Raw genomic sequence first — 14783 nt, 5'->3', positions numbered from 1 at the left:
TTGAATTAGGCACGCATGCTTCCGCTGTAGTTTGACTTGCCTCAGGCAGAGTGCTGGTGTAACATACCCAAGGCTACTGTGATTAGATAAAGCTTTTTCCTTTAGGGCTTTTGAGAAATTTTAGACTGTCTCTCTCAAACAGGTTCCAAACTGTGCTTCTTGGGCCTTAGAATCTATTTTTAATTCTCTCTCATTGTCAGCAGATATTTCAAGGACATGTCACTCTCTCTAGTCCTGGAAGCTCCTTTATAAATCTGCTTTTAATTTCATAAGGCTTCTGTCTTCTTGTGCCTTGACTAATGTTTCATGTCTCCATACGTATGTCTTCCATTTCATCTTCTATGATGCTAGAGTAATCTTTTTAAAAAGCAGATCTCTTCTAGTCATTTTCTTGCTTAGAGTTGTTTAATAGCTTTTTTTCTAGTAGAGGAAATCTAAAAATACTACTTCTGGCTCTATGTATATCCCCACCTGAGCTACCCTGATTTCCTTACTGTTTTCTGATTGCATCATGCTCACTCAAGCTTATCTAGATGGGTAGATAGGTAGGTAGGTAGATATAGATACACATACACACACTTATACATAATAGGAATAGAGAGAGCATGAGTACCGCATTCAAAGGAGTAGGGTGAAAACATAGAAGTAAGTTCACTTTCCACTCATTTTCAGCTTCCCGTATAGGCTCTGATGTTGAGAGTTTTTGTTTTTACCTAATTTATGTCACTTTGTACTTGGTTTCTGATGGTTTTAAGTTACATGCTCATTCTTAGCTCTGCTTTGTATGTCAAGTATGTTAGCACTTACCATGTTCTCATAAGGGATTCTAGTAAAACTCATTTTTGACCCTTATTTAAGTTTTTCATCATAAAATGCCAGAATGTATACTACTGTGTGTATAGCTACCCTTACACAGTAAGGGCTATAGAATTTTATCACATTCCAATGTTTGTGGCCATTTTTTAAGTGGGAAGGTAAGAGAAAATTACCCTCACATACATGGATTTATATATATTTGTTTTCAGGTTTGAAAACATTTCAAATAATTTATTTATAGAAATAATAGAGGAATGTTTTCTTCATGCTGAAATTCCTTTTGGACTACCAGCCTTGATCTTTCTCTTTCACTAGAGAGTACTACTCTTGATTGTTTGGTATATATTTCTCCAGATCTTTTCTCCCACCCTTAGATAAGTTTGTACCCAGAAAATATGTAATGGTATTTTTAGGCTTTTAAAAAAATGAGTCTTACATTTATAATGATAGTTACTTTTTTAATCAGTGTATCAAGGAGACCTATTCAACTTTGACTATACAGGTCTACCTCATACCTTGAACTGTTGCACAGTATTCCATAATAGGCTATAACAATTTAGCCATTCTTCTTGTGATGGTTGGTTTTCTTTAAACTGTTACAGTTTGTTTATAATGAATGTTCTTGTACATTCCTCCTTACACACCTGTATGCTTTTTTAGGATAGATACCGGAAGAGGACCTGTTGAGTCATAGGTGCATGTATTTTAAATGTAATACTTCTTAATGTTTATTTCCCAGAGTGGCTACTCTTCAAATCACTCTCCAGAGTGGCTGTCCCAATTCATAACTCCCATTAGTAATTTATGAGAATATTGTGTTCCTCCATAGTCTTGCCCATATTTTGTATTATCCAGCTTTCTTTTTGCCAATTGATGAAAAAAAGTTACTTGTTTAAATTTTTATTTCGCTGGTTGTTGCCAGGATTCACCAGTCTCTTCCAGCAGCCTTCTTCTCCTGCTGCTGTGACTTAATTGGTCCTGTATTGATGTGGCAGAACCAAAAGCAAAGCAGTATTGGGGTCTGCATATAAAGCACTTGCCCCAGGGACGCCTGGGTGGCTCAGTCGATTAAGCATCAGACTTAAGATCAGTTCATGATCTCATGGTCCGGAAGTTTGAGCCCCACATTGGGCTCTATGCAGATAGCTCAGAGCCTGGAACCTACTTAGGATTCTGTTTCTCTCTCTCTCTCTCTCTCTCTCTCTCTGTCCCTCCCTCCCCCCCCCCCCAACTCCCTGTCTCTCTCTCTCAAAAGTAAACATTAAAAAAAATGAAATTTAAAGCACTTGCCCCAAATTGTTTCCTGGACCTACAGAGAACTTTGAATCCATGAAATACACATTTTGGTACGTTAAGTCTATCTGAGACATAACAGCAGCTCTGTCTGTCACTGCCCTTCTCAGAAGCTCTCTGTTACCTATCGGAATCAAAGTTAAAATACATACTTTGTTCGACATTGAAGATTATGCTCTACGTCTAGCCTCTTTTAATGCATGCTTTCTCCTTTATATGTACACAGTCTTCAACAGACTATGTACTTTTTCATAATCTTTGTATTCAAGCTGAATAACCTTTCCAACCTCCAAATAAAACTTTGATACTGGTCCTCATGGACATTTGAGCTCCAGCAGAGCCCAGAAGTTCAGGTATAAAAAAATGGATAAAGGAACTGTGGAAATTAGGAGAGATTGAAAGACCTGGTAGGCTCCAAGGATCATGGTGAATTGAGATTGCTCATGAAAGGTCAACTATTAAGTCCCTTCTGGGATCAGGAAGAAAAAAAAAGTCAGAGAAGGTTTAAGAAATTAAGAATTCCTGTGGGAGGAAACTTTTTCCCTTCTGCCTCTTTTGTTAGAAAGAAAATAGGAACTGTTAGGTGTTAAGAATTCACAACTTAGTATCAGGAAACAACTTAGTAGGAAAGAGCAACTGATATGTAGTTAGGCTGTCTGGATTTCAAATCCAGTTTCCCTTCTTCCTAGCTATGTGACTGTGGGCAACTTGTGTAACTTCTCTGGGCCTTGGTTTTCTAATCTTTGATGTTTAAATTAGATGATCTATGTAAAAAGTATGTAGAAGGGAATGTTTGCTAGCTTACATATTTGGCACACGTAATGAGCAAACATTAGCTGCAGTGACCATCATTATTATTCTCATCAGATAAAAAAGTTGAAAGGATCCTATATGTAGATCTGAATTTTCTTCATGAGGTAGAAAGGAGATGCTGTGTACTTGTAAATCTGTGTGCACTCTTCACTCTTAAACTGTGGTCCTTGAAGGTGGTATCTATCTGCTTTCATCTTTATGTTACCAGCAGAGTTGCTGGTACAAAGTAGAATATAGCGGAGACTAATAGACTCAGACCTGGGTTTGCATTCTAACTCCACTACTTACTTGAGTTAGAGATCGCCTCAGTTCCTCATTTGTAAAGCAGGAATGATAATAATGCCTGTTTTTAGGGTCTAGTGAGGATGAAAGATTGCTTAGTAGATTTTAAGTATTACTACTAACCCAGGACTTGCTCTTCTGGCTTTGGTTCATTGTGTTACTTTTATGGATGACCTCCTTCTCTTTGGTCTTAACCTCTGTAGGAATCTTGGAATATAGATTATCTCCCACTCCTGACACCTGAACCAATCATCTGACCTTTGAAAAATATTTTCATTCTTTGGCTTTTCATCTACTTAATTCCTGTGTAAGAATTTTTTTCTGTCTCAACAGTAGAAACTAAGTAGGAGGAAGATCTTTGACCTGAGACATTCTCCTCTCACTATTTTTGTATTATTATAACCAGTTATAGTTAGCTCATTGATTTTCTGCTGCTTTTTAAAATACACATAGTAGAGCCACAGAATGGCCTCTGAGCATAGCTTTAGTTTATTCCACATTTTTTGATCATAGCATTTTAATTTGTTTTTGTTTTTTCTTTGTTTTTTGTTTGTTGTTTTTGAGAGGGAGGGAGGGAGGGAGGGGGAGAGAGAGAGAGAGAGAGAGAGAGAGAGAGAGAAAATCCCAAGCAGGCTGCACCCCTGGCTTTGAGCGTGATGCAGGGCTCCATCTCACGACTGTGACATCAAGACCTGAGCTAAAATCAAGAGTCAGATGCTTAATGGACTGAGCCACCCAGACACCCCCACTTTTTTACTAAATTTAAATCAGAGGTTACAACAATGCATCCTTCTTCTATCAAGTCTGTTGCCACAGTTTCATGGACATTGCAGAGAACTTAAAGTACTTTTATAACTTTACTTTTTGCCAACCTTACATTCTGTTGTTAAAACATATTTTAATTGTATGTATGTATTATAAACTTTATGGGAACTTAATGTTACTATTTATGTAGTCACTATTCATGTAGATTTACCCACACATTTCCTGGTTTTCATTGGTTTTCCTTCTTTCCTGCATCTAGAAATTTCCGTTTGGAATTGTTTTCTTTCTCCCAGTGGATTTTCTTCATTCTAGGTCTGTTGGAGAGTATTTCTTTTCATTTTTGGTTCTCTGAAAATGTCTTTACTTTTGCCTTTTCTTTGAGGACTGTTCTTGCTGGGTACAGAATTTTGGCTGTTGTAGATATTATTCCATTGTCTTCTGGCTTCCAGATTTCTGTTGAAAAGTCAACCATCAGTTTAATTTTGGTCTTGTCAAAGTAATCTTTTTTTCCTGACTGCTTTTAAAACTTTTCTCTCTTTTTTCCCCCCACCAGTTTTACCCTAGTATGCATACCTATGGTTTTGTAATTATTTATCTTGTTGGTAATTTTTAAAGCTGTGTGATCTGTAACTGTATATTCTGTCATTTGGGAAAATGCTCAGCCATTATCTTCTATGCCTTGAATAGCTTTTTTTTTCCCCCCTCTTTGACTCTGGTTATTCAGATGTTAACTTCTCGCTGTATCTCCTGTGGTTTTTGCCCCTTCTCTCCCAACTTCATTCTTTTTTACCTTCATGCTTCATTGTGGATATTTTTTCAGGCCAGTCTTTACTTATTCTTTTTTTTATTCTTTGATTATTTTTGAGGGAGAGAATGCGCACACGTGCATGCACCCATGCAGGCGGAGGAGGGGCAGAGAGAGAGGGGGACAGAGGATCCAGAGTGGGCTCTGTGTCGACAACAGAGAGTGTGACGTGGGTCTTGAACTCACAAACCATGAGATGAAGCTGAATTCGGATGCTTAACTAACTGAGCCACCCAGGCGCCCCTCCCCTTTACTTTTCTAATTCTTATCTTAGTTCTGTCAAATCTGTTGAGTCCATGTTTGACTTTTTAATTTCCATAACTTTAATTTTCAATTTTAGATTTTTGATTTTATTTTTGGTTAATACTTATTTGCTAAAGTTATTTTTTCTTAAGTCTTTATCTCTATAGACTTGACCCTTGAACAGGGGCTCAAGCACCGCTGACCCCTGTGCAGTCGGAAATCCATGTATAACTTTTAAGTCCACAAAAACTTAAGTACTGACAGCCTACTGTTGAGTGGAAACCTTACCAATAACATAGTCAATTAAGACATATTTTGTGTGTTATATGTATTATTACAATAATGTAAGCTAGAAAAAAGAATGTTATGAAGAAGATCATAAGGAAAATACATTTGCAGTACTACAATGTATTGAAAAGATCCACATGTAAGTAGACCCATTCATAAGTGGAGCCATATAGTTCAAACCTGTGTTATTCAAAGTGCAGGTGTCTTTACCATGGATTGCTATACTAGAACATGTATGGCCAGTGAGCTGTATCCCCTGAGAGCTAAGAATGATTTTTACATTTTAAGGGGTTGTTTAAAAAAAAAAAGTCAAAGGAAAGTATGTATAGAGATTATATGTTGCCTACAAAAGTCTAAAATATATACTCCTTGGTCCTTTAAAGAAAATGTTTGCCAACCCCTGCTATATATATTAAATACAGTTATTTTAAAATCTGTTTACTGCATTATTTGTAAGTTCTTCATTGTTGTCTGAAGTTTATTCTGTTTTCATCAATGCTGTCTTGTAATGTGCTTAGATTTATTTGAGCAATGTATGTTGTATATGCAAAATTTTTATGGTAAAGATTCATTTGCTTCCAGTAGTTAACTAGAAGCACTAGTAACCCTGTATAACCTTAATACAACTTCAGGGATTGACATGGATTCTAAAATGAGCATCAGTTTACTTTTGGATCACATTCATTACTTGAGTGTAATGTTTTTTCCAGGGTCCCCTTCCAGAGAACAGCCCTTACATGCTAGGCCTTGGAATATAACTTTTGTCTCTTTTTTTTTTTTTTTTAATTTTTTTTTTCAACGTTTTTTTATTTATTTTTGGGACAGAGAGAGACAGAGCATGAACGGGGGAGGGGCAGAGAGAGAGGGAGACACAGAATCGGAAGCAGGCTCCAGGCTCCGAGCCATCAGCCCAGAGCCCGACGCGGGGCTCGAACTCACGGACCGCGAGATCGTGACCTGGCTGAAGTCGGACGCTTAACTGACTGCGCCACCCAGGCGCCCCACTTTTGTCTCTTTAACCAGTGACTCAGAAGTGCTTCTGAATCTCTTGATCTCATCTTTATGAATCAGCAAAACCTCAAAGGTCATATTGTGTGTGTTCCAGTTTTTCTGTTTACCTTAGTTAGAGAATTCATCTGAGTTAGTTACCTACTATTATCAGCAGGGGCATATGTGATACCATTTCTGTGTGTAGTTTTGATAATTGCAGTGACTACTGTTAAGATAATAGAATTCAGACTTGGCCATTTTTCCTTTAGGGTTTATTTAGTTTTTAGTAAAACTAAATGCATGTTTCCTTAATGTTTTTTTGCACTAAAGCAATAAGAACCCCTGTTTTAAAAAGTAAGTAGAGGGGCGCCTGGGTGGCGCAGTCGGTTGAGCGTCCGACTTCAGCCAGGTCACGATCTCGCGGTCCATGAGTTCAAGCCCCGCGTCGGGCTCTGTGCTGACAGCTCAGAGCCTGGAGCCTGTTTTGGATTCTGTGTCTCCCTCTCTCTGACCCTCCCCCGTTCATACTCTGTCTCTCTCTGTCTCAAAAATAAATAAACGTTAAAAAAAAAAAATTAAAAAGTAAGTAGATTTCTCTTAATGTTCCTGAATAGCAGTTGCAGAGGAATTATTTGGAAAATAGATCACCATGCCTCCTATCTAATACTTTCTTTCACTACTCTGCAGCATAGTGGTTTGTTGTTTATCTTAATTCCTATTGCATTTATTTTGTGAGGTTTGTGTTGTTGTGTTTTTTTTTTTTTTTGGTATGAAAGGTATTGTACAAACTTGCATCCTTTATAAAAGCATAACCGCACTAAAGATAATGTAGAATAATTTCCTTCTTAAGTCTCTTGTATCCTTGCACCTAGCATAGACATTCATTAAATCATGATTACTAACAAACTTTTTAGGGACCAACTACAAATTGGTACAATATTATGTGAAAAGAGGGTATAAAATTTTTGAAATTTGGAATGCAGTCAACTATTAAGTCTTGCTGCCAGATGCTGTACTTTAACCCAAGATACTGCCTTTTTTTTTTTCATACTAATGACTTTTGTGTTAGTGGGGTGTGTGTGTGTTCACATTGTTAACACTTTAGGGTGGCAGTAGCTGATAGTTTTATTTGAAACAAAAGAGGGGCAAAGTTTTTCCTCTGAAATACCATTACTAATGGTAATCTCTTCTGGAATCTACACAGTGAATTCCTGTCTAGGCTTGACTAACAGTGTCATAGTACTAATTTGGTTCTTATTATTTCCGAAGATTTTTCCTAAAAGTGGGGAATTTGGGTTAGAAATGGGGTTGCACAGTAATGTACATAAAACCAAACTTTGTTGCAGAAATTACAATGTGTCAAAAACTCTTGACAAGTTTTTATTTAATTTTTTTATGGTTTCTTATTTTAATTCCAATATAGTTAACAGTGTTATATTAGTTTCAGATGTACAGTATAGTGATTGAACAATTCTATGGTTATATATGTTCAGAATATATTAAATTATTTTTCTTCTTCAGCTTCCAGCCGATCTTACCAAGATGCACATCACAGACAACCCTCATCCACAGGTGACTCACGTGTCTTCTAGTCAGTCTGGTTGTAGTATCGCCAGTGACTCTGGGAGCAGCAGTTTATCTGATATCTACCAGGTAATATCTTAGGAGTTTGTGTGCTGTACATACGGCTTTTTTATTTTGCCAAATATCCCATGGTTGTGCTTTGGGTGATCACTTATCTTTTAAGTAGGGTATGAAATTCAGGTAGAAGGTCTTTGGGAAAATCTGCTATATTGTTTCAAAATTGTAAGCCTAATTAAAGAAGTGATCTATCATTTGAGAGTGATTAAATACGGTTCAGCAGTGTATGGATATAATGGGGTTTTTTTTAAGTTTTTATATATTTATTTTGAGAGAGAGGGAGAGCACAAGTGAGGGAGGGGCAGAGAGAAAGGGAGACCAAGAATCCCAAGCTGCCAAGCAGGCTCTTCACTGTCAGCACAAGGCTGTGATGTGGGGCTCAGTCTCACAAACTGTAAGACCATGACCTGATCTGAAATCAGTAGTTTGATGCTTAACTCACCGAGCCACCCAGGTGCCCCAATGTAATGTTCTTTTTCATTACTTTTATCCAGGGGAATTCATAATAATATATAATCCTTGCTTTGTTAAAAAATAGTTCTTGAAACAGCTGAACTTAAATTTATAAAAAGGCTGAATTTTACTGTAATTGACTAAGTTTTTTATAAGTAGTCTTGAAGATAATAAGAGTTGCTATTTTTTTTTTTTAAGTTCTAGCTGTAGAGTTGCTTTTTATTGTAAAGGCTTTCTTAAATTTTTAGTAGCCCCATTAAAAATGTAAAAGGAAACAGGTAAAATTAATTTGAATAATATATTTCATTTAGCACAATATATCCAAGTATTATCATTTCACACATAATCAGTGTTTAAAAATTAGGGGTTACTTAATTTTTTATCCTGTCTTCAGTAGCCCGAATTATTAAATTTATTTTAATATAAATTTAAAGTAAACCTGTACATGTAAAAATTAATATGATAAAGTTAATTTACTAGGTGATTTTTATTAACAGTGATAGTATTTGATATACAACTTAGAGGTTGTTTAGTGTTGGATTTTAGAAAAGTAGTGGACTTTTCAAGATGACTTCACAAATGTGATTCTGGGTTATTTAGGATGCTTCTAGCACAAGTAATCGAAGAGGTAAACGCCACTTGTTTAAACAATAAGGATAGGATATCAGCAAAAATGGCAGAGTAGAGAACTGTAAATAATCTGTCCTTCCAAAAATAAATAAACTTTGGCTGACCATCAGGCTTTATTCAGTCAAGCAGGAAGTGAAGGCTAAGGTAGGGTTGTAAACTACCTCGCTGAATGTTAGAGGCTTGCTCCATCACACAGAAACTCACCTTTCTGGGCTGTCAGTTACTAGTGGAGTTCCAGGTGGAGTTTTGGGGGGGGGGGTCTCCTAGGTTTGTTGTGGCTGGTGGTTCCATGGTAACCAGGCAGTGCCACAGAAGAGTTGTGATTTTCTGTGGAGCTTGGCTTTGAGCTGATTGTTGGGAAGCTGGTTGAAGTGGTGCATTTGCTGCCCAGTGACCTGAATCCACAACCAACTTTCTAGAGCTTCTTGGGCTGCAACATTCTTACTGCCTTCATTGCCAATCTTACAACAGGCCAGGCAGGGCGCAAGATGGAGCAGCAAGGGTCTGCCAGCCCAGGCTCTGGTGCCACTGGCTCCAAGGTACCACGCAGCAGAGCATAGGGTGCATGCGCAGCATGGGGATGTGACAGTCTTTCAAAGCCAGAATTTAATATAACCTTTAATATAACCTTACTGTGCATCTCAGTTCAGACTAGCCACTGTTCAAGTGACCAATTGTCACATATGGCAAGTGGCTACCATGTATTACTGGTCTTTTGAAATGAAATCATTGTTGTCTGAGGAAAACGTTATAGACATTATAGTTCTACTGAGTTACGCAGATTCAGTTATTTTAGGGAAATCAGCATTTCTCTCTCTTTTTTAAAAAATTTTTTTTACATGTTTGTTTATTTTTGAGCAAGAGAGGGAGGGAGACACAGAATATGAAGCAGGCTCCAGGCTCTGAACTGTCAGCACAGAGCCCGACGTAGGGCTAGAACTCACGGACCATGAGATCATGACCTGAGTCAAAGTCAGACGCTTAACTGATTGAGCCATCCAGGTGCCCCAACATTTCTCTTTTATGGGAAGGTTATAGGCAGAGACAAAATGGAAAAGAAGCTCTATTTTTGGATTATGCATAGCTTTTCTCCACAAAGGTCATTGCTTTAGCCATGTATATGTCCCTGTTTACAATTTTATAGTAGACAGAACAAGGAATTCTCTCTCATTACCACTGTGTAGTACACAGAACAAGGGATTTTTAAAAAGTCCAGTTAAAAAATGCAGTGGCTCTGGAGACACTCATAGTGTGCTCCATGGATTCTGGCTTTCCCCAAAGGAAGTATCATGTGAAAGAAATAAGAGGTCTTGCACACCTAGGGGTGCCTGGGTGGCTCGGTCAGTTGAACATCCAAGACTCTAGATTTTGGCTAAGGTTATGATCCCATGATCATGGGTTCAAGCCCCACATTGAGCTCTGTGCTGAGCATGGAGCCTGGTTGAGATTTTCTCTCTCTCTCTGTCTCTCTCATGCACATGCTCTCTTTCTCTCCTTCCTCCCTCCCTCCTTCTTCCTTTTGCCTTTGCCTGCTCACTCTCTCTCAAAAAAAAAAAAAAAAAAAAAAAAAATGTTGTTGCACACCTAAAAGTCAAAGTAGAGCTGTATAGCTTCTATGGCTTCTTTGTTTTTCCCAGAGAAGACTTACCATGGATTAATGAATTTCAGGGATGTGGCTATAGATTTTTTATAGGATAAGTGAGAATGTCTGGACCTTTCTAAGAGAAATCATATAGCAGACATGTGATGTTGTCAAACTATAGGTACCTGATCTCACTAATGTATCCGTTTTTTGTTGTTTTTTTTTTTTAAGTTTATGCATTCATTTTGAGAGAAAGAGCATGTGCAGGAGGGGCTGAGAGGGAGGGAGTGAGGGAGAATTCCAAGCAAGCCCTGCACTGTCAGTGTGAGGAGCCCGATGTGGGACTCAAACTGATCAACCTGTGAGATTATGACCTGAGCCCAAATCAAGAGTCGGATGCTGAACCAACTAGCCACCCAGGCAACCCAAGTATATCCATTTCTAAACCAGATGTTAACCAACTTTTTGGAGCAAGGAACAGAGCCCTAGATGGTTGTGAGAGAAAGGACAAAAGGATAGTGCCCAGATAGAGATCAGGGTCTTTTGGAGAGGCCCATGCTTTACTACACACTAGAAGATGAGCTATACACAGCAGAGTCCTATATCTTTGGCAGGATCCTGGAGGAGCTCCTGAAACATTGCACTTGTATCTACAGAATGTCTACCTACTGGTTTCCCTACCTGAGGCTGAGACTGGAGCACCCTACTTGTGTAGTTGGAGGTCTTCTGCTGTACTGTTAGGCCCTTGTATGTGGCTGCCCTGCTCCACCCTCCTGTATGTTTTCCTTGCTCAGTGGCACTCTATACAGCTCATTCTGCCTTTTATAAGATTAATTTTAATGTGGATAAACTGTGGGCAAGTATCCTTGCCAGCTGTCCTGCATGTGAAAGGACTCCCTCCATTACAAAGTGAGGAAGGCACCATCCCTGAAACCTGAAAGTTATCATTGACTCTTGTCCCTTGATCATAACATTTAGGGGCACCTGGGTGGCTCAGTCAGTTAAGCATCTGACTGTTGGTTTCAGCTCAGGTCATGATCTCACAGTTTGTGAGTTCAAGCTCCACGTAGGGCTTCATGCTGAGGTTGTGGAGTCTACTTGGGCTTCTGTCTCCCTTTCCCTCTGCCCCTCCCCTGCTTGTTCTCTACCTCTCTCTCAAGAATAAATAAATAGGCATTTAAAAAAAAAATCATAACTTTCAGCACCAAGTCATATTCATTCTGTTTCCTACATCGTTAATTGTGTTTGTATATGTTTGATGTTAACTGACATGTATGTTTGATGTTATATGTTTATATATAATAAAATTTAACCCCCATAGTAGAGCCTATGTGAAGACATAGAACGTTTCCATCACCTCAGACAGTAGTCTTTGCCCCTTTGTAGTCATTCCCTTCTGATCCCCAGCCACTGGCAACCACCAGTCTGTTTTCTGCCTATACACATCTTCTAGAAGGTCACATGAATGGAGTCATAGTTTATTTTTTTTCGGAGATGTACAGTTTAAAAGATGATGCAATTAAACATAGAAAGTAAACAGTAAGATAAAAGTAGGTTTTAATGAATTTAGGAAGAGTAAACAGACAAAAACAAAAAAACAATGAAATCTAGAACCAAAACAGGAATTCAGATATAGAAAGGAGAAAATTATAATACCAAAGTCAAATATGTAAAAAGTTAAGATAAAATCTTTTTAAGAGTGGCCAAAGAAGGTAAACATCCTCAAATTTGGACTTCCTTTAAGAGAATAGCCAGTGGATAGAAACAGTTTATGTTAAAAACAAAGATAAACACAGAAGAAACCACTATGTTAAAATAAATATACTTAAATACATAATTACATATGTTGTATATATGTTATACATGCAATGTAAATCTGAATGAAAGAGGACCAAATGGTAATAATGTTTTCTATTAGTGGTAGGTTTGTGAGTAGTTTTTATTATGTTAGCTAGGCTTCTCTTACCTTTTTTCTCTGTGAACATTAGTATTTCTCTAACACACTTTATGAAGGATGTAAATAGAGTGTACAGTTTTTAAAAAGTTGAATAGAATTTTGAAAAAGGTTAAAGTTAAATACTAGAGAATAAAAGGAATAAGTACAGAATAATAGATTGATAAAATGTTACCCCCAAATGCAGAATTTCTAGACCTACAGTTAAAACACAGATAAGGTAAATAACAACCAATTTGTGTGTGTGTATCCAATCAGATCCTCAGACTAAAACAAAGGGAAGAAGAGTGCTTAGAGTTAAATTCAGTAGTGAACCTTAGTCTTTTCTTGACCTCAGTCCTTGTTTGGAGTACCATTCAAGCTGTGAATACACCGTTAAGTTACAGGCTGTGTTGTCTGTGTATGTATACATTGGCCAGCAATAATTGAGGTAGTCTGGTTATCCAAATTTTGGCACTTGAAAGATTTTAAAAGTGAACACTTAACCTAGTCATGGCTTCTAACAGTATAAGCAAAGCCTTGTGACGTAATGCAAGTTTTTTTTTTTTAACGTTTATTTTTGAGAGTGAGAGAGAGACAGAGTGTGAGAGGCGGAGGGGTAGAGAGAGAGGGAGACCCAGAATCTGAAGCAGGCTCCAGGCTCTGAGCTGTCAGCACAGAACCCGAAGTGGGGCTTGAACTCAGGGACCTTGAGATCATGATCTGAGCTTAAGACCGACGAACAACTGACTGAGCCATCCAGGTGCCCCAGGTATTTTTTTTTTTTTTAATGCACGTATTTTTAATTTGGAGATTTGAGGAGAAGAGAGAAGAGAGACATTTGAACAGCACTTCTTAACAAGATCATTGTTAACACCATTTTATATGGCCACATATGTGGCTGTGCTCCTATGCATTTCCTTCTTGAGAGTTTTCATGTTTTCTGGTTTAAATATAACAGTCCTTGGCTCTCAAGGAAACTTTAAAATAAAGCATTTACCACAGTCTGGGGAAAATGCAAGTTACCATTTTGATATGAATATGTTTCTAATCAGATAAGCTTAAAATGTAGGTAAGCTTATACATTAAGATGTTAAATTGTTCTTGGAATAAATATTTTATGTATCTTCATAGAATATTCAAATAAGGAATGCTTCTTTCTAGATTTCCTTTTTCTATTTATTTCAGTCTGTTTATACCAGCAAGAGCTGGAATATTGTGAAATAAAGCACTTGTCTTTTCGTTAACTTCTTTTTTAGAAACCTCAGGCACACATTCATCACCTGTCTATCTTTCTTAGTTTTTCTGCAGGAAGTCAACGTGGTCCTAAAAATCCCAGTGCTTCAATTACTCTCTCTATGGTAGCGTGAGTCCTTATTTCATAAGTCTACTGCCAGTCTCTCCAGAACTGGGGCACCCCATTGCCACTGGGATGGTCATTGGACATTGACCTAGCTTTGCCATACCACGTGCTTTCTTTTGCTTTAATATTCCCGTTAAAAATGTGTGTCCTGGGGCGCCTGGGTGGCTCAGTCGGTTGAGCGGCCGACCTCGGCTCAGGTCATGATCTCGCAGTCCGTGGGTTCGAGCCCCGCGTCGGGCTCTGTGCTGACAGCTCAGAGCCTGGAGCCTATTTCGGATTCTGTGTCTCCCTCTCTCTCACCCTCCCCCATTCATGCTCTGTCTCTCTCTGTCTCAAAAATAAATAAACGTTAAAAAATAATAATAATAAAAATGTGTGTCCTAGTCATCTCATTTATCTTTGACTAACATTTTATAAACTCCCACGTGAAATAAATTCTAAAAATAGTATGACTTCACTCCTCTATTTTATTTATTTAGTTTTTTTTAAGTTTATTTATTTTGAGAAAGAGAAAGCGAGAGTTAGGGAAGGGCAGAGAGAGAGAACCCCAGGAAGGCTGCACACTGTTATTGCAGAGCATGACACAAGGCTCAAACCCACGAACAATGAGATCATGTCCTGAGCCGAAGTTAGATGCTTCCCGACTGAGCCACCCAGGTGCCCCTACTTGTATATTTTAAAAGCTTCAGTGCTTCAGGGTGCCTGGGTGGCTCAGTCAGTTAAGCGTCCGACTTCAACTCAGGTCATGATCTCACGACTCAAAAGTTGAAGCCCTGCGTCAGGCTCTGTGTTGATAGCTCAGAACCTGAAACCTGGTTCCAATTCGTCTCTCCCTCTCTCTCTGCCCCTCTCCCACTCATGTTCTGTCTCTTTTGCTCAAAAATAA

At 38.2% G+C, this 14783-nt stretch overlaps 1 protein-coding gene across 5 annotated transcripts in view; it reads left to right on the top strand.

Moving 5' to 3' along the window:
* Positions 1-14783, top strand: part of RAPGEF6 (Rap guanine nucleotide exchange factor 6) — a 191222-nt gene that overhangs the window by 83342 nt on the left and 93097 nt on the right. For all 5 annotated transcript variants that reach the window (XM_047084272.1, XM_047084264.1, XM_047084255.1 and 2 more), the window contains one exon: positions 7817-7948. In XM_047084272.1, the coding sequence (XP_046940228.1) occupies positions 7817-7948 (132 nt within the window). The remainder of the gene's footprint in view (positions 1-7816; positions 7949-14783) is intronic.

This window comes from Lynx rufus, unplaced genomic scaffold, assembly GCF_022079265.1.
Source record: "Lynx rufus isolate CCGP_SWC_20201006 ecotype Redwood Valley unplaced genomic scaffold, mLynRuf1.p SCAF_1, whole genome shotgun sequence".
Lineage (NCBI taxonomy): Eukaryota > Metazoa > Chordata > Mammalia > Carnivora > Felidae > Lynx > Lynx rufus.
The sequence above is the reverse complement of the archived record's forward strand: the minus strand, read 5'-3'. Positions and strand labels throughout refer to the sequence as shown.